Source organism: Gadus morhua, chromosome 23 (assembly GCF_902167405.1).
Source record: "Gadus morhua chromosome 23, gadMor3.0, whole genome shotgun sequence".
NCBI classification, from domain to species: Eukaryota; Metazoa; Chordata; class Actinopteri; order Gadiformes; family Gadidae; genus Gadus; species Gadus morhua.
This window is the reverse complement of record NC_044070.1, coordinates 8,993,142-9,017,292: the sequence shown is the minus strand read 5'-3', so window position 1 is coordinate 9,017,292 and position 24,151 is coordinate 8,993,142. Positions and strand designations below refer to the sequence as shown.

Here is a 24,151-nt window from a genome sequence, read left to right as displayed (position 1 = left end):
CCCCCCCCCTCTCTCTCCTTCCCTCTCTCTCTTTCTATCTCCCTCCATCTCTCCCTCTCTCCCTCCCTCTCGCTATCATTCTCTCTCTTTTTCCCTCCCTCCCCCTCTCTTTCTCCCTCCCTACCTCCCTGCCTCCCCCCTCTCTCCCCCCCCCCTCCCCCCCCCCCCCCCCCCCCTCTCTCTCTCTCTCTCTCTCTCTCTCTCTCTCCAGCTCCATTTTCTGGCGAACAACGCTAAAGAAGAATAAGAGAGAAAATAATTCCTCTGGCTCTTGGTACGAGGAGGGGCGCCGTGTTTGTTTTCGGTTTAAGGTTATCCCGGGAACACGCGAGTTTCTCCAAAAATAGGCAACAGAGATGGGAGATGAGGGGAGGGGAGGGGGGGGGGCGCAGAGTATAGAGGAATGGTGGGTGTGGGGGTGTTAGGGGAGGAGGGAAGGGGGAGGGAGGGAGGGGTGGGGTCCTGGGGTAGGGTAGGAGGGGGTTTGAGTAATGAACAGCAGATGCCGTATACCTTCGCTGGTAGTCGCATTCTTCGGAGCTCTGGTGGGAGTGTGATCCGTTCCCGAGCTTATGTCAGAGAGGGTGCTAGAGCTCTGCTTACCTGCAGGGGAACAACAGCTTTAGGGGAGACGGTACACCAGGGAACAGCTTTAGGGGAGACGGTACAACAGGGAACAGCTTTAGGGGAGACGGTACACCAGGGAACAGCTTTAGGGGAGACGGTACACCAGGGAACAGCTTTAGGGGAGACGGTACAACAGGGAACAGCTTTAGGGGAGACGGTACAACAGGGAACAGCTTTAGGTGGGACGGTACAACAGGGAACAGCTTTAAGGAAGACAGTACAACAGGGAACAGCTTTAGGGGAGACGGTACAACAGGGAACAGCTTTAAGGTAGACGGTACAACAGGGAACAGTTTTAAGGAAGACAGTACATATAGGGAACAGCTTTGAGGAAGACGGTACAACAGGGAACAGCTTTGAGGAAGACGGTACAACAGTGAATTGCTTTAAGGAAGACAGTACATATAGGGAATAGCTTTAAGGAAGACGGTACAACACGGAATAGCTTTAAGGAAGACGGTACATAGGGAATAGCTTTAAGGAGGGCAGTACAACAGGAAATAGCTTTAAGAATTGACATGGGTAATGGATGAGTTGTACACCAGACCATACTTTGAACTTAAAAGTTGACTTTGTATAACGATAGACCCTAAACTAGACAACTAACTTTGTAGTCGTACACCCCAGCCCGCAATGTGTGTAATGTTGCATCATTTATAATTAAATAAATACAAACATTGTAAATGACTTAAGTCACTTCATATTTTACATTTGAGGTATCAACCAGACCCTCTCCAGTGTCAGTGTCTGATGTCATGTGTTTCACTACCCTTGCCAGTGACCTGTTTCACAAGTCGGTTCGTAGCCGTCATCTAGCATCCATAAAGACCACTCTCTCTCACTCCCTTAGTTCCTGCCTTTTTCTCTGGATGAAACACGATTGGTTGGAGCCAGGAGGGGCTTCCCAAGTGTCCTCAGTGTCATGACCCCAGAGAGCCATAGGATCTACTTCAGCACCCCACCCATCCTTAAAAACGTGAACTGCAGTGCTAGAGCAGCACTATCTGTTCTCGTCTAAATCAGTGCACGGCTCTCGCATCCACCACTGCCTGCACACCAGATGTACAACTGACTGGTTTAAGTTACTGTGAAGATGCTTGTACTTATGATGTTTAGAGGCATGGTGTTTGTAGTTATGATGTTTGCACTTCAGTTGCAATGTCAAGAGTTGCTCATTCATATCTGCTAATCACGTTTGCGTTTGTCGGTTTGGAAAATAGCAAGTGTCATTTTGATGCGTTTTTGTCCCATCCTGATGTTAGGAAGAAAAATCGCCTGAACGGAAATCCCATTTAACTTGCTTCCCTCATAGTGAGCCAGAAACTGTCCTGTAAATGAGAGATGTGCATTTGCCTTATTTGATGTATGATTACCGCTTCATGTGTCATCAACAGAATACTTCATAAGTCACTCTGCCTGCTCGATGTCTTTGTTTTATTGCCTCGGCGTTGATTTATCTTTTGTCTTGATGGAAACGGGAACGTGAATGCGCCGAAGCTTAGTCCTCCCATAATTCAACAGGAAACGAATGTCAAACAGGCGCTATGTTTGAGTCGGCTAGCTCAGTGAGCGCTAGGCTGATACGGCTAACAACTCATGAATACTGCTTTGCAATTGGGTCATTTAGAAGACACTTTTCATCCCAAAGTGATTTAGGGTGAGTACAAGATCCTGCTCAATAAAGCTGTGGACGTCTGGGATCAAACCCACAACCTTTCATGGTGGGAGCTACATGGTGCTACTACACCACGTTTACCAATAAACGTTTGTATTTATTTGGTTAGTTTGATATTGTAAGGCAATATCAAATTTCATATATTTGCAATAGTCAATGTATGGTGAATATGTGCTGCTACTACTACTTCTACTACTACTACTACTACTACTACTATATTTTAGCAGACGCAGTGTGAATTGACAGTGAATTTCCTTTTTAGTTACAGGTAATTTAAGTTCAGGTAGGGGTCAACGACGCCTACAGGTAGACTGTGGACATTGGGGGGTTCAAACCCAGAACCTTTCTGCTGAAAGTGAAACACCCTCAAGCCCAAGGGTTAGGGAGACGCATATCTGAAGTGAGGACGGTGTGTATCGCGGAGCTTCGAGCAGGGCAGACAGTAAACGGTTGGGTGAGGAGCCACGTTCCTCTCTCCATTCACGAGTGTGTCTCCTTGGCTTTCCTAAGCCAAAATTTGTCTCTCTCTAGCAAAACCCCAACCTTGACCACTGAGCTCCCAATGCGACCTGGTCTAAATAAAACGAGACGACGCAGTGGTAACGACCGACTTCTGCGAAAGCGTCAGAGTAATGGAGCCAAGAAATGATAGACGCCGGGTTTTTCTGGTATCGAATGTGGTAATGTTTCAGAGATTTCGAGACGACGAAGTATGCTGAAGGTTAAACAACGTCATTCCATCACCCCTCGCCCTTTTCAGACACAAACACACAGTCAACCATGTAAACACACACACATACATGCATAAATGTTGCATGTATGTGTGTGTGTGTGACAGACTAAGTCAAATGACACAATTAACACCCATTAACACATTAAATCAACGCACCGCCAACAACACCACCCCTAATTACAACATTGTAAACTATACACTACACTGACCAATAGATATGTGTGTGGCCCATGATAACAGTATGCCATGACATCACTCGAAGGGAGGGCCGTGGCTGGAGATGTTGGACAGCAGAGAGGAGACCTCCTCCTCTCCACCACACGAATCCGTCTCGCTCCTCCACGTAGCCGTGATGTTGCTTTACCCAGAAATAACTGTTGTTGTTTTGCTCAATTTAACATCTCCTTCTCCTCCTCCTCCTCCTCCTCAGCTGCCGTCTCCCCGGGCAGTGCACACACGTCCAGCAACAGCGACAGCACCGTTATATCATAGGCTTACTTTTTTTATTTTGGGGCAGTTACTTTTTTTGCAAACCAGTAGTTTGCTTTGTGTATAAATAACTTGGCACTGCCGTCCATCCCTGCTGTAAAATGGTCATTTGACCCGTCGAGGTTCCTTCCTGTGTGATTTACACTGCAGGCCAGGGTTACTGGGTTAGGGCATGTGAGTCGAATGCTTTAATGAGCACGCGAACGTAGAACTGTTTCAATGGCGATCGGCGTGAAAGGCTACCGACAGTCCACTTCCTGTCTTTCATATGTCCGGAGTGATCAGAATTGCTTAGGAGATTTGCCGAATGTTTGTGACAAGTGTATAATTGATCTGTCTCAATGCCAGGGAAACAGGATGTGTAATTTGATGAACTTTGAAAAAATTGATCATATTATCCATTTGATTGGTTAGACTGAGTATAATTCTGTCTGCAGGTTTGTAGAGGGTTTTTTAGTGTGTGTACGTGTGGTTGTGTGTGTGTGTGTGTGTGTGTGTGTGTGTGTGTGTGTGTGTGTGTGTGTGTGTGTGTGTGTGTGTGTGTGTGTGTGTGTGTGTGTGTGTGTGTGTGCAGTGGGAGGGAGCTAGCTAACATGGAGGAGCCCCGATGTGAACACACGGAGATCAGAGTATGCTAACTCCACCCGGGCTAAGAGACCCACGCTGGGAATCGAACCCGGTTCACTGATGCTTTGAGCCAATAGAATATAGAGACTCATAGAAAGTCTTTGGGTTGAGTTCATTCAAATGAAACCTTAACCTGTTATAATCCACTTCTTGTACTAGGCCAATTTGGAAATGTGTGACGTCACACTCACAAGTAGATTGGACCTATTGTGGTACAATATGCAAATATATGCAAATTACTGGTAGTTTTACCTGAAACTTAAAGAGTTGCATATTTATATTTTTATTTGTATTTCCCTCTGTATTGTCAAATGCCAGATATGAATATTCACAAATTGGCTCATTATTGCTTTTTAATATTTGTCTTCGGTCATCTGCAGGAGTATTAAGCCTATTTAGTGGAGTATGTAAAGGCAGACTAGAAGCTTCGCTACAGCAAAAGACATCAACTCTAAATCACAAGTAAACAACTTTGATGATGATTGGAGGTTATTGTAGCCTTTGTAGACAGACTAATTTGTACAAAATGGCTACCTTTCTTGACCCATGATAAAATGATCCCTATTCAAAAAATCCTTTAGCAGTTATGACATTGGGACTGTGCTCTGTCATGTTGACAATGCACATTGGCGTTATAAAAAAGTCATGTCGTTTAGTGGGGAGAAACAAAGGAGCCATTGAGAGCAGGACTGGCTGGAGGTGAACAGACGCTGGACTCAGGATCTTTGTTCAGACATGTGTCACAACTTTGTTGTGCGCTTCACATTAATCCGGTATAGAAGGCTTCATAAAACAACTTTTTTCTTAACAAATGTTAGACTTGAACGACTCCAGGCCTTTGTGAAGTAGGATTCAAACAGTCTACCAATATGTATTCAGTTTTAAATAACGGAAAAGGAATAGCCTATATCGCAATGTAAAGCTAACGGAATCAAATAAAGAAATCAATTTCAGATTTGAAAATATAAAACATTCCCATCCCTGAACTTGCTATACCGACACATTAGACCCATTATGATATTACTAGGCTCCAAAAGGAAAGTGATCATGCCAGATAGTCCCACTCAAAACAGAATCATTCAAAAACGCCAGATGTGGAGGCGACAGATAACGTACCTTCGCTTCCATACTGTTTTCCATTGTTGGCACCCATCTTAAAGAATACATAATCTATTAAAAACGAGTCAATATCCACAGCGGGCAATTGTTTTCGCCAAGGAACCGGACGAGCCTTGCACGGAGCAGGCTTCTGTTCCTGGGCCGCCGACTCCCCCCGATAGTTAATCCAGATGTTGCATGATCGCAGCACGGCTGAACATGACGCAAACTCAACATCCACGCTCCTGCGAGGACCCGAAGCGACGGAGTCTCGCCCGCACTGTGCTACATCCTCGGCCCCGCATTGTTTCGGATGTATCCAGATTCGCGTGTCTCCTTTTCGAAAACTTTTTCAGCCCGCCGTAGATGGCAAGCAGCTGTGGATCAGGTTGAGCGCTCGGCAGTGGGAGCTGCCAAGCCGAGCGAGCGTCTGCAACACGCACAGCCCTGGTCCGGAGGATCTGGATTTAAAGAGACCGCAGACCAGGGTGGAGAAGACTAGAGCGTTCAGAGCAAACTGCACACGAGATCCAAACTGCACAACCACCAGTAGAATGAAGGACTAAATCACTGCGAGGAGCAGAAAAGCATTGTGTGTGTGTGTGTGTGTGTGTGTGTGTGTGTGTGTGTGTGTGTGTGTGTGTGTGTGTGTGTGTGTGTGTGTGTGTGTGTGTGAGATAAACCTTTCAGTTTGACAACCAAGACAAGATCACTTAAAGGTTTCCTTATTGTTTAAATGTGAACCAATAGTGACAACCATCACGTATTAACAAGGGAAACAGAATCACACCTTTGAACACAATATGAACGTTTTTTTTTTTTAACTAAAGTTTTTTTTTACCACAAAGTAAAATGTGCTCGAAAATGTGATCAATCGACACCCTACTGCGGCCAGTCTTCTTTATTTAGTTTTTAATGGGCTTTCTCTTGGAACACTACACAAAAAAAAATCGAACTCTCTTGGCTGTCTGATTGAGGTCAGATGCCAAGGACAACGTAATAACCAGTTTACGGCTTGTTTACCTAGGTGGGATGGACGACCGAGGACGTCTACTCCTGCAAACTTAAAGATGCACGTTATCAATCCGTGACGTGCAATAAAAAAGCAGAATATAAGACAAAATTAATATTTTATTAATTTAAACAAGAGAAAAAAACACAGAAACAAAAAGACAATCAATCAAGAAAGAAAGTAGCTCTTCAAATCATGATGTCAAAAGTAGTTTTGTTCTATCACGGTCCATAATGCAAACATCATAAAAAAATAATGTAGGTTTGCCTTAATATAGGGGTATTTAAATATGCAGATTTATGCAGATGAGCATTCTTAATGAGTGCCTAGTTAGCCAACGCACAACGCTACATTACATGATTTCTGCTATTGGGCAGTCAGTGCTCATCCAATTGGAGTACTCGCCCATGGGTACATCGCTCGCGTCACAGGGTGACGTTGTCATGGGAACCTCAGCCACCTGCTCCGGTGTGGAGGTCGCACCCGTGAAATAGTCTGACCCGTACACCGGATGCTCGTCCACTGGTCCCAATGCATTGTGGGAATTGTAGTACGGCGGCAAGGACGCGAGGAGGGTCTCGGAGGAGGATGGGGTAGGACACGGAGTGACACCGTCACCTCCTGTCTGGGTGTGGAGGGGGTCCGGGGGAGGAGGGACCGATGAGGAGGAGGAGGAGGAGGAAGAGGAAGAGGAGATCTTCTCCAGCTTAGCACGGAGCGCCCTCATGGTCACTGGGATGGACATGCACCTGCACACGCAAAGCTTGGGTTGGGTAGTTGACATGGATGTGCGTGTTGAGAGGTGTGTGTGTGCGTACATGCGCGCATACGTGTGTAGTCTGGGCATCCTCCCATCCACAACGACTCACGTCATTCAAATACGTTTTGTTTGGACTCTACAAAAGTATGGAATAATTAGTGCATCCATTTTTTAGTAAGTAAATAGTTACGTCCAATTACTATTAAATCCATTATCAGATACTTTATCCCAAGTGACTTGCAGTGAATCTGAACATGTCATTAAGGAGCAGGTAGCGGTGAGGTCATGAGGTGACCCGCCAACCACTAGACCGCGTCCTCGTCATAGGATACCTCAGACCTCTTGCGGTGGAGAGCAGTTAGGAGTTGGACCACTTTAGCATCGTACCTGTTGATGACCCTGCAGGTGTACTCTTCCAGGGAGACCTCTCTGGTCCCGGCGGTGAACAGACTACAGCTCAGTTCACCAGAGAGCGGGATCTCCACCACCACTGCAAACACACAAAGAACCTTCCAGAACCTCTGCTTGCATCCCCCTCCACCCTGACTGCCATGGACTGTGGTGAACCAATAGAAGGTCCCATCTGCGGGCCCCGGGTACTGGGAACCGCTTAGCCCCCAAGTGTCATAAGACGCATTTAACATGGAGTAGAGTAGTTCTTATGCCTCAATGATGCATATGTATGACGCCAACCTCGAGGCCTCTACCCAACTGAGCTTTGGGGCCAATTGGTCAAACAGACAGCGCTCCCTCCACTGATGAACCGCAGTATGTCTTATACTGGCCAAAGGTTCCCTTTCCCACCTGTGGTACTATGTTACAAGCCACTCCCTTTCTCTTTAATATTTCCCTTTACTGTGCTGTCCGTAAAGGCGCCAAGGCCAGCAAATCACTTACGGATAGCGAGAGAGTCAACGTCTGGTCTCTGGAAGGTCACGGCCAGGCTGGTCTCCGACTGCATGAGGATCTCAAACACCAGGTCCACTCCTGAGTTGCCTGTATGTTTAGGATAAACAACAGCAATAAACAAACGACGCAAATCATTTATTTAAACACAGATAAAATGGGGGTTACCTGCAAAACCCATTTGTCCCGTCACTCTGGAATTATTCTTTATCTTCCACGTATTCATTTTTTATTGTCGACGACAATCTCTCAAGAAAATTGCAATTGTCTCCATAATGTTTTGCAGTACCACCACCATTACCATCATAACATGCGATGACATCATCGTCCTGTGTGATGACCTCTCCAGCAACACAACGGCACGTCCTTTACCATTGCACCCAGAGCTCATACCCCCTCTGTCAGCTAAAGACACCCCCCTTACGTGGACCAGCCGTCTGGGGGGCGAGGCAGCTGGCCAACAGGGTGTTGATGGCACACTGGTGGCGAAGGACCTCCAGCAGGTCGGGGACGTGGCCGGGTCGAGAGAAGGGGAGGCTGCCCACCACGGTGCCCCTCAGGGTGGGCAGCGCCCACGCAGCGGCTGGGAGCACGTAGCGGTGCTGGAGGTCACCGGGAAGGGACTGTGACGCAGACAGAGAGAGAGAGGTGCTTTGGAAAACTGAATGCCTTGAGAAGGCTAAACAGGAGGGACTTCATAGATATACATTACAGACTGATGATCGCCCCAATGCAGTTTTAAGGAGTTATAAAACAGGTGAAATGAAGCAGGTGAAATGGCCACTCCTATACCCCAACAAGAATGTAAAGAATAGTCATTTATGGGAAATGCTTTCTTTAAGGTCATAGCAGGTGAATGTCGAGGTACCACTTTAAATTCTCGGTCCGCCTGGTCCAATGCCTCGTCACCACTACTGGAGTCGCTCAAACCTTTCATCAGAATTGTATGAAATGGCGCCCACTGTAGGTCAACATCTGGTACTGCCATTTCTATATGGTAAAACCAAACAAACGCATTTAAACAAAAGTTAAAAAGGGTCAACTTAGCTTTAGACTGATGTAAGACTGATGTTGGACTGATGTAAGACTGCAGACTTAAATCCGTAGCTATGATTCATACAAAAAGAATAAACAAGTTGAGTAAGTAGTGATAAGTACTAAGATATAAGTTGAAATGTCAACAGACAGAACTACCGTTAATGGACAGTATCACCCAGACCTGTCATTTTGCCGATCTTGGTCAGAAAGGAGGAGAACATGGGCAGGGGTGGGTGTAACCTAAGCACAAAGCATGCTGGGAAACTCTCGCTGGGTATTTCACTCAATGGCATAAACACTGGATTGCTGCCAAAAGACATAAGAACCACAATTATAGAATCAAATCAAAAGGTAGTTAATGGAGCATTACATACACGAGAGTAAGCAATCTGATAACAATATTAAGAATGTAGTCATAGAGCACAAGCTTTTATCCAAAGTGAAGGGGTTATACAGACATGTCTTTAACGAGAAGATAGGGGATAGACAATGCATGCAGAGACGGGTAATAAAAGAGCAGTTAGGAGTTGGACTTTATAGAGCCACGTCATTATGGAGCATTTAGTACGTAAGGGAGCCTCTTGCTGTATGATGTCTACAGGTTAGGCTGCAGACATTGGGGGTCAAATCCAGTAGTTTTTGGCTGGGAGTCAAACATCCTACCCACTCCCCTATCTATTCATCTGTCTATATCTCACAATACAGTTTCCTCAGATAAGGCCTTATACACGTGAACGATTTTGTAGGGTACTACTAAAATGGGATTATTCCGGAATTTATATTCTATGTCCATTACTAAGATATCATTACAATTCATTAATTGTCCCTTCAGATTAAAACGATTCAAAAAAGGTGCAGTGTGTAGGATTTAGCGGCACCTAGCAGCGAGGTTGCAGATTGCAAGCTTATTGCAAGCTTACACTCCCTTTAAGAGCAATTGTTCTGGTTTTGCTGCGGTTTTATGATGGTAATGAGATGATTTTACAATAGTAGTAGTACAGACATGTTACCCCTGTGTATCAAGCTGTGGGGGAACTGGAAGCAGGGAAGCCATCTGCAGAACATGGACCATATCACTGAGACCTACCATCACCTGGCCCACCTGGCCTACCTCCTCCATGTCCCAAACATCTGCATGAACAACATAAAAAAAACAATAATATCCACGGTCAGTGGCAGGAAAATGATTTTCATTGGGTGCTGTAAAATCAACAGCAACGAGTTAAAAGGTAGCCTTTGCAAATTTGAGAAACTAGCCAGAGTACGTACAAAACCCATTACTAGCTTGCTAGCTTTAGCAATAGGTCTGCAATAGGTCTTCTGGAAGACTACGGTCACGCACAACAAGGCCCGGGCAGAATGCTCGCTGTTAGCCACGTAGGAAGGTTCACGGACAGCTAGGTCAACCAACCTACTTGAACTTGAAGCTTTGAGCACATCGGAGGGACTGACGTAGAACTGGATGGTCAGAGGGCAATCTGAAAGAGCCGGGTTTTCGGATCAGTTTATTTAGTTACATCAATAACTTTCGAGGGTGCATTTAAACGATGTCCTCACGCACCTTCCTTTCCTTCAGTTAGATACCCAGTCTTGCCGTTAAGTATCGTGTCCACTCTGGTGTTATAATCCTTGATATGTCTGACGGGGAAATACCATAACATACAGTGTTATTTTACAATGTATTCCTCTGCGAGTGTCGATGCCACTCCTCAGTGAATCTCTGCTTCGTGAAGTGACATGCTATGTACAGTAGCATGAGTAGCCTACAAGTGCCTTGTAGGTTGCCTAAAAGGCCCAATACCCACACTGACCTTGGTAACCGAGAAATCTTCAGCAGATCCTTTCCCAGGTACTGTAGCGACGTGAACAACTTTATTTTGTCTTCACTGGAAAGAACCGAAAACAATTAAATGGGTAAAGTGTGTAGGACCTTGATCAGGACCATAGGTCGAGGCTCACCTTTCATTCCCAGGTACGTTGTAGAGAGCAGCAAAGCCCTCCAACTTCTTGGAAAACGCCACAAAATTCTTTGACCTGTGTGACAACCAGGTTAGCTGTTTTTTGTGACTTATAGTTATGGCTCAAGATAGTGAATCCGGGGATACCCAACAGACCAAATCTTGGCCTAGTAAAAACAAACTGAAAATGTGTTTATAATATTTAAATACATTTACGATACACAACTCTTCTTCAACAAATAACATTGATTTATACTGGTACCTCAAGAGCACCAGCAGGGATTCATTGGACTGAAGGGAAAACAAAGGGAATACATTAATAATCATCAGGATAATTATGATCTGATTCAAACTTTGATCATCAATCAGCCAATCAAATCATTGCCTCCAAATCCATCCGGTTTATAAGGACTCATACCAATTAGCCAATCAAATTAACAAGTTGAGATAACATGAGCTAACATTAGTCTGATCATGACATATCGTTCTCACCATGGGGGGCTGTCCGTGGGGGGCCACCTTGACGTCTTGAACCCCCCCCTGGAGGGACAGCGCCACCTCCAGGTAGAAGAGGTCTGCTGTCAGGTAGCATGTGGCCTCAGAGAAGTGGAAGCCCATCCTGAGGAGGAAGTGAAAATGGTGATTATTAATAAATTACATTTGTAGGAGCCAGAAGGGTGGGTTTTGTTTCTCATATTTGACGGGTGGTTGTAGTATTCCGATGCATTTTACATGCAAAACCAGTTGGCCTTTCACTAATGAACTCCAGATTAACTCTGGAGAATTAGGTCCGGAGATGATCAGGAGTTGCCCTTTCACACATGCAACACACAACCGGAGATAAGCCGCATAAGACATGTTTACACATATTGGGGATACTCCATATACTTTAGGCAAGGGGTGGTGCCTCGGTAGAGCGTGTGGGAGGCAGAACGTGACACAAAAAGTATGCAGTGGAATTGCATTAAAGTTTTGTTTACAACACATTGAAGATGGCTGCTGAGTCCATCCACTCAGTAATGCTGACTCTTCTTGCTTTGAAATCAATACTGCGTTTATCTAGGCGTATCCACAATATCAAAAGAAGAGTGGAAAGCAGAAAGAGGTTATTTTCTGGCATTTACCCTCGTTGCTGGGCTATCTTCTCAAGATGGGACATCATGGCATTGAGTGAGAACACTGAAACACACAAGGTTAAGTATGATAGTGTATTGAAGTGTTTGGTCAGGCATTGGGTTACGAGTTAAAACTGGGTGTCCACAGATTAATGGACCCGATAAACAGCGTATCTTTTGTTTTCTTACCATTGAGAGCTCTGAATTTCTCAAGACATCGAACCAACGGCTCACAAGGTTTAGTCTTATCCCTCACTTTTTCCTGAAAGAAACAAAACAAACAAGATATAATATTTTCCTAATCATCAAGACATCAGCTAGTACTAAACATTTGCTCATTTTTCACCCCAAGAACGGGGTGGCTGTTAAAACCTCAGGGGTCTGGATTCTGTTAACACCTGGTCTGCAAAGAGCAAAAAACAGTTCATACACAGCACTCTTATAAAGAAGGCAAAGGCCATAACAACATGTTTGAGAGGTTCTAAGTCAATTAAGGTGCAACCATTGGCAGCCGTCAGAGAGGATCAACACATCAGTTTGATCTTCCTAATCACACCCTATCGTTAAGGTCACCCACTTGTGTCCTCCTCCTCAGCCAGATCATACACAGCAGGTTCAATAGCTGCCCCCCCAACCCTACTCTCTCATGATCTATTTACATTGGCTCTGACTCATGTCAATCATGATGTGCATGAATGAACTCAGAAGTAGAACGAACAAAAGCCTCAGAATGCCTCCAAACTTCTTGTTGTCCTCCTAATAATTATTATTTGATGCTTGCCACTCTTTGTGAGCCCATCCCTTGAAATTCACCCAAGTCAACCACTGACAGAGCACCTGCCTATTCCACGATGAATCAGAGCTCCTCACAGCCTGATTAACAGGCCAACGCCTCTGTGTCAGCGCTATAAAAGGAAGCTGAGCACAGCATACCACAACTAGGGGTTATTCACTGCTTAGCTTTGCCTCAAAACAACATGATTGTGAGCTAGAGGCATCACTTTTAACGTGTTTGCGCCCTTGGCTACATAATTATAAATAAAAGGTCTGGTACAACTTGAATATCTTCAATGAGCCATCAATGACCCTGTGTATTTTAATTATAACCATACACACCAGACATAAAATCAGTGGAACAAGGCCCCATCTTTCACAACAAGTTTGTGGCGTCCAACATTTGGTACCAATAAACAACACTGTATGAAGCCGTGTGAGTAATCTGCTCTGGCGATGCAAACTGGTTTCAAGTTCCTTCACTGCCTCCTGCAAAACGCGCAGCGGTTGATGACAAACGATCTCGGAGGAGGAATCGACGGACAAACGGACCCAGCGTGTTTATTACCCAGAGACAAGATAAATGTTTCCAGGATCACCACAACAATGACATCATCATCTTAATGATCCTGTCGCCTGGTTACTTTACTTCCCTCATTGATCAGCATTTCAAAACAGATGACAAAACCCTTCAGTGAAGAGCATCCCTCTCTGATAATGTTTATTGGTTATGTAAATATAATCAGTCTTCATAAAAACTGCAAACCTTTGCGTTTGAAGGTAGAAAGGGTTTGATGTTGGGTAACTGTCCTGATTGTTGTAAGGACGGCAGGATTCTGATGTGTGGTACATTAAGACATGGTTGCAATATGATGAGGTAACGTGGAAAGCACTTGCACATAAATGGTGAACTGTTGATGTAATGATAGAGGGCAGGAAAACAAAGCAGGGTTATGGTTATCATGTGGTGATGCAATTCCACTAAAATGCGTTTTCTCTCACAGTTCCAACTTCCAGCAGTTAAATAATGAATCATCATGAGAGAATCCGTAGGAACCTTGTATGCATTGTTATATAATCCCTCATTATAGCCTATAGAGAAATTGTCAACAGATATCTTCACAAATATTCATAAGTTAATTTGTTTGTTAAATCCCAATATGTTCCTTAGGTTTACCATGCATCTGCGAACAAGCAGGAAGGTCTCGTTCCAGGTCTTCTCTCCAAATTTGACGTGCAGGTCAGGGATTATGTTTCGGGTATTCATCCCTGACTCACAAACGATAAGATGTGGATGAATTATGCTTTTCGTTGACAGATTTGGAAAATTGAAACCGACGACTGGCTACTTTTAATGGCATAAATCGAAAGTCAACAAAACAAACTATCTGGATCGAAGTAATCCTAATAATTCTATTACCATTTACTTTACAATTGTAAATATCGGGGGGAATCGAGGCCTATGAAAATCTTTACTAATCTGCATGCAGCATGAGGGATGAGTCTCCGCTAATGGGCCAATTAATCAATCACCTGTCGGCGATCGATCCACTGTCTGCCTAAATATAAAACCCAAATCCCGTTTAACAACAATCACGTTACACAAATCCCACACCTTACCTACACAAAACACCGTGCCAAGAATAACACAAACGATACAAGAAGTAGGCTTGGTTTCAACCGTGTTTTTTGCTGTGTCCCCAGTGGGCGGGCGTTGTCTGTTCCGTCAGACTGAGCCGAGCCCAGGGCATGCAGTCTGCTAGGGACCTGTCTCGGGAGTTACCTCGGAGGCTAGTCATGAGCTAACAAGTATACAATTTAGGTCTTCTCCCCCCCAAACGTAACCACTATAGCCCAGCGTTGACGTCTGGAGGCAGTGCGAAGGTAAGCCTGGTTCGACTCACCTTTAGTGGGTATTTGTTTTATTGGAAGCGGGGCTCTCGGCTTGAATGACAGTGGGAGGCGGGCTTACCCGATCCGCTGTCAGTGCATCGTCTGGGGTTAAGCTGTGTTCACGCCTTATGGGAATTTGTATATATTACCTTACCCTTCCGAATTGTGAATAATGTCCGAACCAAAATTCTAATTGAAATAACAAGAATGAAGATTGAATCTTTTTCTAAAAGGTCCGTAATTATCCGGCTTTATGGAAAACATTTCCCATATGACGTGAACGCATCATCATGCCGTGTTCAGGTCTCGTGGGGATAGCAGAGAGTGGCGATGGGAAAGCGGAGTTGCCTGTGCTAGTTGGCTATTCCGGCTCCGGAGCTAAGTAGCTAGGTAGCCATACACTTGACACAGACCGTGTGATTCCCATGACACGATAGACCGAGCTGCGGACGAGAGGTATCCTGCTGTGTTTTAATAATTCTCCGTTATGATGACATGGAAATGTTTCTCCCTCCTCGCATAATTTGCTTTGTGCTCAGCCGGTTAGCTATAACCACTTAGAGTTAACTAGTCGTTTTTATCGCGGCTTATCTGATTTAACTAGTTAACGTGGGTTAATTATGTGTTATTTCTGGGAAACAGCCATGGGTTTAACTAGTTACCGGGGCATTAAACCGGCTCACCCCGCCGAGCGGTTCAGTTCGGAATGCGATTGACGTTGTGCCCGACATACTAATACATCTCACCAGCCATGAGTGTTTTTAACCTGTTAGTTGACACATGTTGTACAGGTTACTAAGCCCCCGCCAAAGACGACGCCTATCCGCTTCATGAACGCAATTAACTTGGCGACATGTTGTGTTGGGCGAATAATGCATTGTTTCTTTTACAGTGGTTAGGAATAAGGGTGTGTGACTTGACATTTGCATGTAGTCCTATTTGAGGGAAATACACCTGACTCCATGCTGTGTTGTTGTAGAAACCTGTAATCCTCACCCTTGGTTTTAAAATGTAATAATGTAAATTTCGTTTCAATAATATGGAATATATATACTGGACCACTGTAGTGATCATCAATGTATACGTTAAATAATGCAGCAAAGTTTCTACCAGATAATTTTCCACTTATCTGGAATGGTCAATAATGTATGGTTCAATAATGCAGCTATACTGTAATGTCTACCTTATCTGTTTGTTATGTTTACATTCATTGTCTTTACATTTAAATTTGTTTAATTCCTGTTATTTTGTATTTTCTACTGCTACCAGTCTATTATTATCTTGGTTAAATTGACAGAAGAAAAAAACAGAAGATTTACAATCGTTATGAAAGATCTCTACTAACTGAACGAAGTGTGCGTCAATATTCTTGTCAATCTCTCTTGGTCCTCATATTTCTCTGAAATATTTTTGTGGTTTTGTGATCTATTAGGTTCAAGGGAAACTACTTAATAACTCCCCAGTGAAATGGGTAGTCTTGAAATCATTAAGAAAAATCCCCCAACTGCTGTTTTATGAAAGCCATATCGACCCTGTTTGTAAATACAATGCGAGAATTTAGAGAATTGTATAGACCAAACTGTGAATGTGACTATGTTACAATGACATTCTCTCAGGAGTATTTTGATGTAGAAGATGCATTATGCACAGTAACAGCTGCTGAATAAAATATTAAAAACGTTATATTGTACTTGCTTCCCCCCACAATAAAAACAAAACAAAATGTCTTGAATAATGGAAAATAAACAATCAAATCAAACCCTGATAACACAATCTAATGTTTAGTTTCCTCTTCCCATGTCTCCAGGAATTGCAACCCCGCCTCATTGCAGCTGGAGAATCTGGTCAATCTCGCTCGCTCCCTCTCCCCATCCTCTCCCAGTAGTCCTACACACTTCCTGTCCAGAGCTTGAGCTCACCTCCTGTCCCCTGCTGCCAAGCGCTGGGTGAGCAGAGCCATGGCCACCGCGAAGCCCAAGGGCCAGAACTCCCTGGCCCTCCACAAAGTGATTATGGTGGGGAGCGGTGGGGTGGGGAAGTCTGCCCTCACCCTCCAGTTCATGTATGACGAGGTGAAGACACACACACACACACACACACACACACACACACACACACACACACACACACACACACACACACACACACACACACACACACACACACACACACACACACACACACACTTTTTTTCACTTCAACGTATTGCTGTGTCAGATTCACTCTTGGGACAACATTACCCTTCCAAAAACCTTTTTTGGATGTCCCTAGTTTTTACCTGTAGGGCATTAAAGATAAACAGTCAGATCATGGTTGGGATGTCTTCTAACTAAGTATTCCAACTGTCGACAACGAAATCCAGCAGGGGTGTGTAGTTCATTGATCATAACCAACCGGTCAGATTATTAGCTGGTCATGTCCAGCTCAACTAACATAGTCATCAAAGATAAGAATTATAAATGGCTATTGTTGGAAAATGTAATCAATCAAACTTTATTGATATGTGAATTATTTAGGATCCCTGCAATACAAAGTGCTAAAGAAGGGATACTACCCAATTTGAAGAAATTACATGTAAAATGTCTTAAAATATCAGATTACTTCCACATAGGGATACACTTTACAGGTTGATTTGAAGAAAAATGATGACATGCAATATACAAACCAAGGATGAACTTTAGAGGAAAGCAACATTCTTAAGATGAAGGCGTCAACCAATATGCTGCGGATTACGAGCACACCGTACAATTTAAAATCTCAATGTGGGCTCCCAGTTTGTGGAGGACTACGAGCCCACCAAGGCGGACAGCTACAGGAAGAAGGTGGTCCTGGACGGTGAGGAGGTCCAGATAGACATCCTGGACACGGCAGGCCAGGAGGACTACGCCGCCATCAGGGACAACTACTTCCGCAGCGGCGAGGGCTTCCTCTGCGTCTTCTCCATCACCGAGCTGGAGTCGTTCGCCGCCACCGTGGACTTCAGGTGACTGAGATCCCAGTCATGTGGGCACTGCACTGTTTTACTTCAGTCTCATACGTGCCTTAACAGCTTCCAGAACAGGCTGTGAGAAGGCGGGTCCGTGTCTTGGGTATAGTGAAGGATAGTATGGCCACTGGCGAGGGTGTTTGAAGGTCGAAAGGCCTTGCGTTTAGTCCGCTGCCTAACCTGCATGTATTCCGGAGCAGGATGACGTTAAGCCTACCTGCTCCCATAATAAACAAACATGATTTAAACTTGATTTAAATATATTTAGTCATTTAAAGGTAAGCAAGGATTTGTATACCGCTGTGTTGGTTGTGGCGCTGTTCCCTGTGTTGTCCACCCTTTTTTCCTCTGCATCTGCTTGCGAGAGAGACTTGTGTGTGGGTACATTGCATTGCCGGTTGTATGTATCAGAAGCCAATCTTCTTCACCGTTCACATTGTGTAGGAACTTGTTTCTACACGTGTGTTTCAGTTAATTCAGGCCACAATTATTATGCAAACAAATAACAGGGAAATTGAGATGCATCTCATTGATTAGCAGGTTGTGGTTGTGGCACCATGCTCAATGATGTCATGTAAGACTAGCGACGTCAGGGATTGAAATCCGGTACCGTTCGGTTTGAATCACCCATCACTAGCCACAAAAATAGACTTATGTATACATTTCTTTGGGGTATTGTCTTCATTGACCTGTATTTTCTTCCTTTTGTATTCGATTTGCACAGAATAGTAATCTTACAAGAGACTTAAAAAATATAGATTTGGTTGAAGGTGTGGAGGTTATTCCTTTATAAAACCGAAGGATCTGTCCGTCGGTTGTCACTGCCAACCAGAGTCTGTATGTCGAGATGTGGAGGTCGGTCCGGTGGACCGCCCATATCTGTCCCCGGTGACTGACCACGGTTCCCCTGTGTTCCCGCCTCAGGGAGCAGATCCTGCGTGTGAAGGAGGACGAGAACGTTCCCTTCCTGCTGGTGGGGAACAAGTCGGACCTGGAGGACCGGCGGCAGGTCAGCGCAGAGGAGGCCAAGGCCCGCGCCGAGCAGTGGGGCGTCTGCTACGTGGAGACGTCCGCCAAAACCCGTGCCAACGTAGACAAGGTGAGAGCCCTGCGCCAGACGACTTATCCAACGAGGGCCGTCATTAGCTCAAGTCCCAGAGACAGGCTTGTTATCCTACTTTTACGTAAAGCCTCTTGACTCACAATAAGGGTAGGCTTCGACGAACCATAGATATAGCTTTTTGGTGATCTCGGTTATAGGATGCAATAACCAGCCTGCATCTCACCGGGCTTCATCCATTTTTGTGTCCTGGAAAAACCTAGACATTTCGTTATGCCCACATCCACATGTTAGTTTTAATAATTACCGGAGTATGTCTAACCTTTTACAACATGGCTGCTCCCCTCCTATTCCCTCTGCTTCATGTGAAACTCACTTTTTTGCCCTTCCGCTTTACGGTAGATAAGCGAGAGTGATCCCCCTAACTCTAGACGGCGTAACCAAAACATTACATATAGCCAATGATAGAAGCCATAGTTCTTTCATGTAAAAAATAGTTCATACATGTGAGGCGAAGCTCTTCTTGAATTCTAGACTTCATAACAGCTGTCCGCTGCAGCTGGAGCCCTGGTCTGAGCTGCTGAGTGAAGCCCAACACAGCGCTCCTTTCATTGGCACGGACGTCACACAGAGTGTGTGTTTTATGCAAATACAGTACGCTCTTCCTCTGCATGCTGGCATTTTAAGTTGTGTCAATTTTTTTTTTTTTTTTTGTTAGATTTATTTGTCCCAATGACACGTTTCCAAATTAAATCCCAATTAATGATGAGACTAACCTGGTTGACTCCTTAAAATTCTAACACACGAGACCGGCAGCCTTTTAAAGCGCTGCGGTTGTGTATCTGGAAAATAGGTTGGCAGCACACATCACAGGTAGCAAAAAGTAGGATACTAACATTAGCATGTCCTATGTAGCCTACACAAGAAGTTGCCGATCGCACCATCTCCACAAACAAGCCAGATTTGTCTTTATTCCAACTTCCTTTTAGACGTGTGAAGCACACAGTAAAGGTTTATTCATTTATTTGTTTATTCCATACACACAAACAATACAATCAAGTCATTATTTGTTTTGCAAAGCTTACTAAATCCGCTTCTTCCCGGTAGCTGTCCTTTTCTCTGCCTGTGAATATTGAAACGTGCAGAGCGTGGCACACGCGATACTGTTACACTTGATGACTGGATGGTTGGATTAAATCTGTGTTGTGTGTTTATTATCCAAACTGTTTATGGTTTTATCCGTTATAGCTCCTTTACTAAGTGCGCGATTGAGTATTTTGACCCTAGTCATTCCAATAAATAGTAATCCGACTGATTTATTCTCCTTTGTTAGTGATGTTAATTTAACCTGCGTTTCCGTTCCGTCCAAACTTATGGAACCGGTCAGAAAATCGTGTGTTTCGGCTCTTAATTAGTCCAAACTAAAATCTGTAGGGCTCTGTGTTTACGTGCTGTCTCGTCTTATCTTAAAGGAACACAACACATTTCCGTTGGCTCAGCAAATCAACAATAACTCATACAGCACTACTAACTAACTATGAACCCTAATAATATACATTTCAAGATAGAAAAATATGTGATCGGTATCAGATCGGCCAATCACACATTAAAAGGATCACTGATCGGTATCGCCCTAAAAATACCTGCTCGGTGCATCCCTAACATGTATGTCATTATAATTATTTACTATTCATTTTTTGTCAAAAGCATCCATGCTTTTTGTTACAGGTCATTATATATTTATGTGTGCTGCATGCAGCGCTCAACTACTGTTCTTCTTAGGTTTCTTTCTTTCTTTCTTTCTTTCTTTCTTTCTTTCTTTCTTTCTTTCTTTCTTTCTTTCTTTCTTTCTTTCTTTCTTTCTTTCTTTCTTTCTTTCTTTCTTTCTTTCTTTCTTTCTCTTTATTATTCTCTTCAAACTGTGGGACCTATCTCCTTCCTCAATTTTTCACCTAGAGACTCAATTCCAATTTTAAAATGTTCAGAAAAGCTTGGAATCTCTTGTTTTTTTTTAAGATTTTCTTAATATTTTATACTTTTTAAGATATTTAAAATACTATGTATTTTTTTAACATGGGAGCCACGGCTTCAACTGATACGACCTAACTAAATCAATTTTCAACCATTTATCTTTGTTCAAACCATTTAACAAATCTATCCATTATCTTCAATAATGGCTAAACAGAATTTCGATATCATTTAAACTTTCTTCATAATCACAGTTTTAGCTTCATACCGGGTTTGTTTTCAGCCGTTTTCATTGAAGACGTCCGCCCATTCTGACGCTCCTACTTCTTAAGACATCGTAACTCAATCATTTTTCAACCATTTGTTCAAACCATTTAACAAATCTACACAAATCTACACACAGTTTTAGTTTAATACCGGCTGCGTCTTCAGTTGGTCTCATTGATTTACGTTTGCCCCACTGCTTTTTTCCTCCTGCTTGACAATGACTTGACTACCGCTCGTATCCTCGAGGGCATAGTGAACGAGCAATGGGAAGGAGGATGTCGGAAATGTTTTCCGAAATTGACATTTTAATGAACATTGATGTTTGTTTGGCAGGTCTTCTTCGACCTGATGAGGGAGATCCGAGCCAGGAAGATGGAGGACAGCAAGGAGAAGAACGGGAAGAAAAAAAGCAAAAGTTTGGCCAAGAGGATTCGAGAGAGATGCTGTATTTTATAGTGGCAAACGAAAGCAGCCCTGACTGTTTAATTGTTTGTGTGTGTGTGTGTGTACGTACGGATGTATGTATGTGTGCGTGTATATTTATGCATACATACATACAATATGTATAAACATACACATACACACACACACATACATGTCTCAGACTTTTGCATTTACTTTGTGCCCGCACCTGACAGCAACCTCCTCGTTCCTGGACCTCAGGGGGCCTGGGCCACGGCCTTCCATTCAACGCTCCACCTCCCTGTTAATGTGCTCACACTTCAGACGATCAATGTCACACCTCCATTCTCTGTCTCTCCCTTACTCTCTCTGTCCGTCTCTTGATTTCACTCTTTCAATCTCGGTCGTTCTGCTGTCTCTGACTCCGTCTCTTAAACTCATGTTGAGACGGGGTTTTCATTTAGGGCAGACTTTTTGCCCCAGAAAATACAGATAGGGTTATTCCCAAATGTTGTTTTGGTCGTGTTAACAATTTGGTGTGTATTTATCGAATGTGTCTTAAGACCAGGTTAAAGTCAAAAGGGGTTAAATTGTTGGTAGAGTTTGCTGTAGGAGGACATTCGTACCTCGGCTTATTTGCTCGGTTTAAGGCGTCTGTGTGTTTTTAGGTAGCTAGGGTCGTGTGACGTAAAGCCAGAGTTATCCTTTTCAGTGCGACCTTTTAGAGCCGACATTGCACTGATGCATTTTAAGAAGGAAAGAAGCGTTGAGTCCTTTAAGCTACCTGTGGTGTTGAAATGCCATTCCTATATTTTTAGATATCAAGTTTATTATGTGCTATGGATATATACACACTAACATTAAATCTATTCACTTTTATTTAGCGTTGAATGAATCTCAGTTGAAAGTAAGCACACTACTAACGTTTATTCCCGTGGAGGGGAGACGCCCCCTCCATTACGCAGCAAGGTTTGAGGTCTAGGATGAATTGTGACATATTTAATTCTAACATTTCAGTTTTTACCTCAACTGGTTGAGTAGATTTCATGGCGTTTTGTTTACATCCTGAAGGTGCTCTGACGAAAAAACGAATACAGAGTTGTTCACAAGTCTGACCGGGAATAATATATTGACAAAACAATGTAAAAATATATATATTTTCCGCCCCTTGCACTGAGTCGTCATTGCTAACAACCCAAACGCCTCATTTTATTTCCTTTTGCAGATGTTTCCTAAAAATATTTCACGGTAAATCGGAAATGCAATGTCAAATGAACATGTCCTATGAGTTAAGATCTATCTCTCCTGTCACAAAACCTCCTGTAACATTATAATTGAAAGGCATACCAATGCATCTTTTAATTGATATGACACCCAGCTTTTGTTATTCCTAAATTCTGGTGAAAGAAAGCGATGAGCAGAGGTTAAAATGGTTCCATTGCTTAACCAGGAATTTCAATTAAGTTTGTTTAATTTGCTTATCCATGTGCGTAGTTGCCTTTTTGGCCACACTGAATGTGATTGACCTTCTCTGTTTTAAGCGTTCTGTCAGCAGGATGCATTGTCAGAGAGTCTAAAGGTTATGCACAAGGTTATGTTGGCGAGAATATCTGTTACACTTTGAAAGGTGCCCTTGTGTAATTCCTCTGTAACCACAGCCCTCTCTGAAATGGATACTTCAATGTGTATTTAACATGACCAAGACTTTGTGGTTTAAATTTTATCACAGATGAGTGACTACTTAAATATAGTAAAATCGAATTGAACCCAAGTCTCAAACAAAGACTTTTTCTCCTCCTAATCCCTCATGTTATCTCATGGGGTGCACTTCATTAAACAAGTGGTTTTCCATACCAATAACTGCCTGATAAAATATAATATGTAAATTAAACATTTGAATGGCACAGGCGAAGAGTCCAGAAATTATTTACATGGATTCCAGAAAATTATCATGTAAAACAAAATTCTCTTATTTGGCATGGCACATGTCCCATATCAATTATAGATCTAAACTCTTCAAATTATATTAAATGTTGTAGTTATGGCCTGAAATAATTCCTTCCTATTTGGCTACATGGACGTCTATTAAGTGTCATCAATCATGTGCTAAGTATTGTATTTTTGCTCTCCCAGATAGTTCATATTTAGAAGGACCTGAAGCCAGATGTGTCAATTGGTACAACCAAGATGCAACAATACTTGTATAAAGGGCAGGTTACAATGCATTGTTTGACATGACAGCTTCCTACCCTATTAACACAAATTTCATGTAAAGATTAAACGTAGTTAGACCATTTGATAATTTGATGCAAGATTCAACTTAACCTTTTGTCAGACATGTGTATTTGTTGGAGCAATGACTGTACATTATTTTGGTAACATGAATTAAATTGCCTTTGACCTAACCTTAGGGACATACATTTTAGTTGTTTAGCCAATGGCATCTCAATTTGTTATTTTCTTTATTTAAACCAAACCACTAATGTAGCTTCTGTGTCGCAACAAATGAAAATAACATTGAATTCATTTTGTGAGCTATTTGCAAATAACTAATAAAGTGAAAATTACTAATAATGGTTTATATCTATTGACTCTTTCCCCACTTACCGGCCCCTCCACTCATGCTTCTCCACACATAAACACACCGTTTTCATGTTACGTATTCAAAACGGTTATATTCTATTAATCTTATTGGTATCATATTAGCTGTCAGTCAATCGCTGAAATTGCATATTCCACACAACAATTGAAATAAAATAAAAA

General features: G+C 43.2%; 3 protein-coding genes across 6 annotated transcripts in view; 1 reads left to right on the top strand and 2 right to left on the bottom strand.

The window, feature by feature from the left end:
* Positions 1 to 5,801, bottom strand: part of si:dkey-192l18.9 (F-box/LRR-repeat protein 7) — a 28,198-nt gene extending 22,397 nt beyond the window's left edge. The window contains exons 1-2 of one of the 2 annotated variants that reach the window (XM_030348446.1): positions 5,268 to 5,796; positions 514 to 603 (exon numbers count right to left, since the gene is read on the bottom strand). In XM_030348446.1, coding sequence (XP_030204306.1) covers positions 514 to 603; positions 5,268 to 5,304 — 127 coding nt within the window. In that variant the 5' untranslated portion in view covers positions 5,305 to 5,796. Of the gene's footprint in view, positions 1 to 513; positions 604 to 5,267 lie in introns of both variants that reach the window. The other variant, XM_030348447.1, reaches the window with a different exon arrangement.
* Positions 5,802 to 6,182: 381 nt separating this feature from the next.
* med1l (mediator complex subunit 1-like) lies at positions 6,183 to 15,000 on the bottom strand. Of its 2 annotated transcripts, none has more exons than XM_030348444.1 (17): positions 14,717 to 15,000; positions 13,990 to 14,081; positions 12,228 to 12,300; positions 12,048 to 12,102; positions 11,416 to 11,542; positions 11,186 to 11,214; positions 10,925 to 10,999; positions 10,777 to 10,851; positions 10,527 to 10,603; positions 10,381 to 10,443; positions 9,976 to 10,096; positions 9,147 to 9,271; positions 8,796 to 8,917; positions 8,352 to 8,550; positions 7,919 to 8,017; positions 7,409 to 7,511; positions 6,183 to 7,010 (listed from the first exon to the last, which is right to left on the bottom strand). In XM_030348444.1, the coding sequence occupies exons 2-17, from the start codon at positions 14,077 to 14,079 to the stop codon at positions 6,614 to 6,616; spliced, it is 1,830 nt and encodes a 609-aa protein (XP_030204304.1). In that variant the 5' UTR covers positions 14,080 to 14,081; positions 14,717 to 15,000; the 3' UTR covers positions 6,183 to 6,613. The 2 variants fall into 2 exon arrangements, with proteins under 2 accessions (XP_030204304.1, XP_030204305.1); XM_030348445.1 differs by lacking the exon at positions 14,717 to 15,000 and adding an exon at positions 14,433 to 14,703.
* On the top strand, positions 14,506 to 23,962 carry ralaa (v-ral simian leukemia viral oncogene homolog Aa (ras related)). 2 transcript variants are annotated; one of them, XM_030348449.1, is made up of 5 exons: positions 14,506 to 14,696; positions 16,513 to 16,777; positions 17,480 to 17,688; positions 18,616 to 18,790; positions 21,320 to 23,962. In XM_030348449.1, the coding sequence occupies exons 2-5, from the start codon at positions 16,664 to 16,666 to the stop codon at positions 21,440 to 21,442; spliced, it is 621 nt and encodes a 206-aa protein (XP_030204309.1). In that variant the 5' UTR covers positions 14,506 to 14,696; positions 16,513 to 16,663; the 3' UTR covers positions 21,443 to 23,962. The 2 variants fall into 2 exon arrangements, with proteins under 2 accessions (XP_030204309.1, XP_030204310.1); XM_030348450.1 differs by lacking the exon at positions 14,506 to 14,696 and adding an exon at positions 15,032 to 15,161.
* The last annotated feature ends 189 nt before the right edge of the window (positions 23,963 to 24,151 follow it).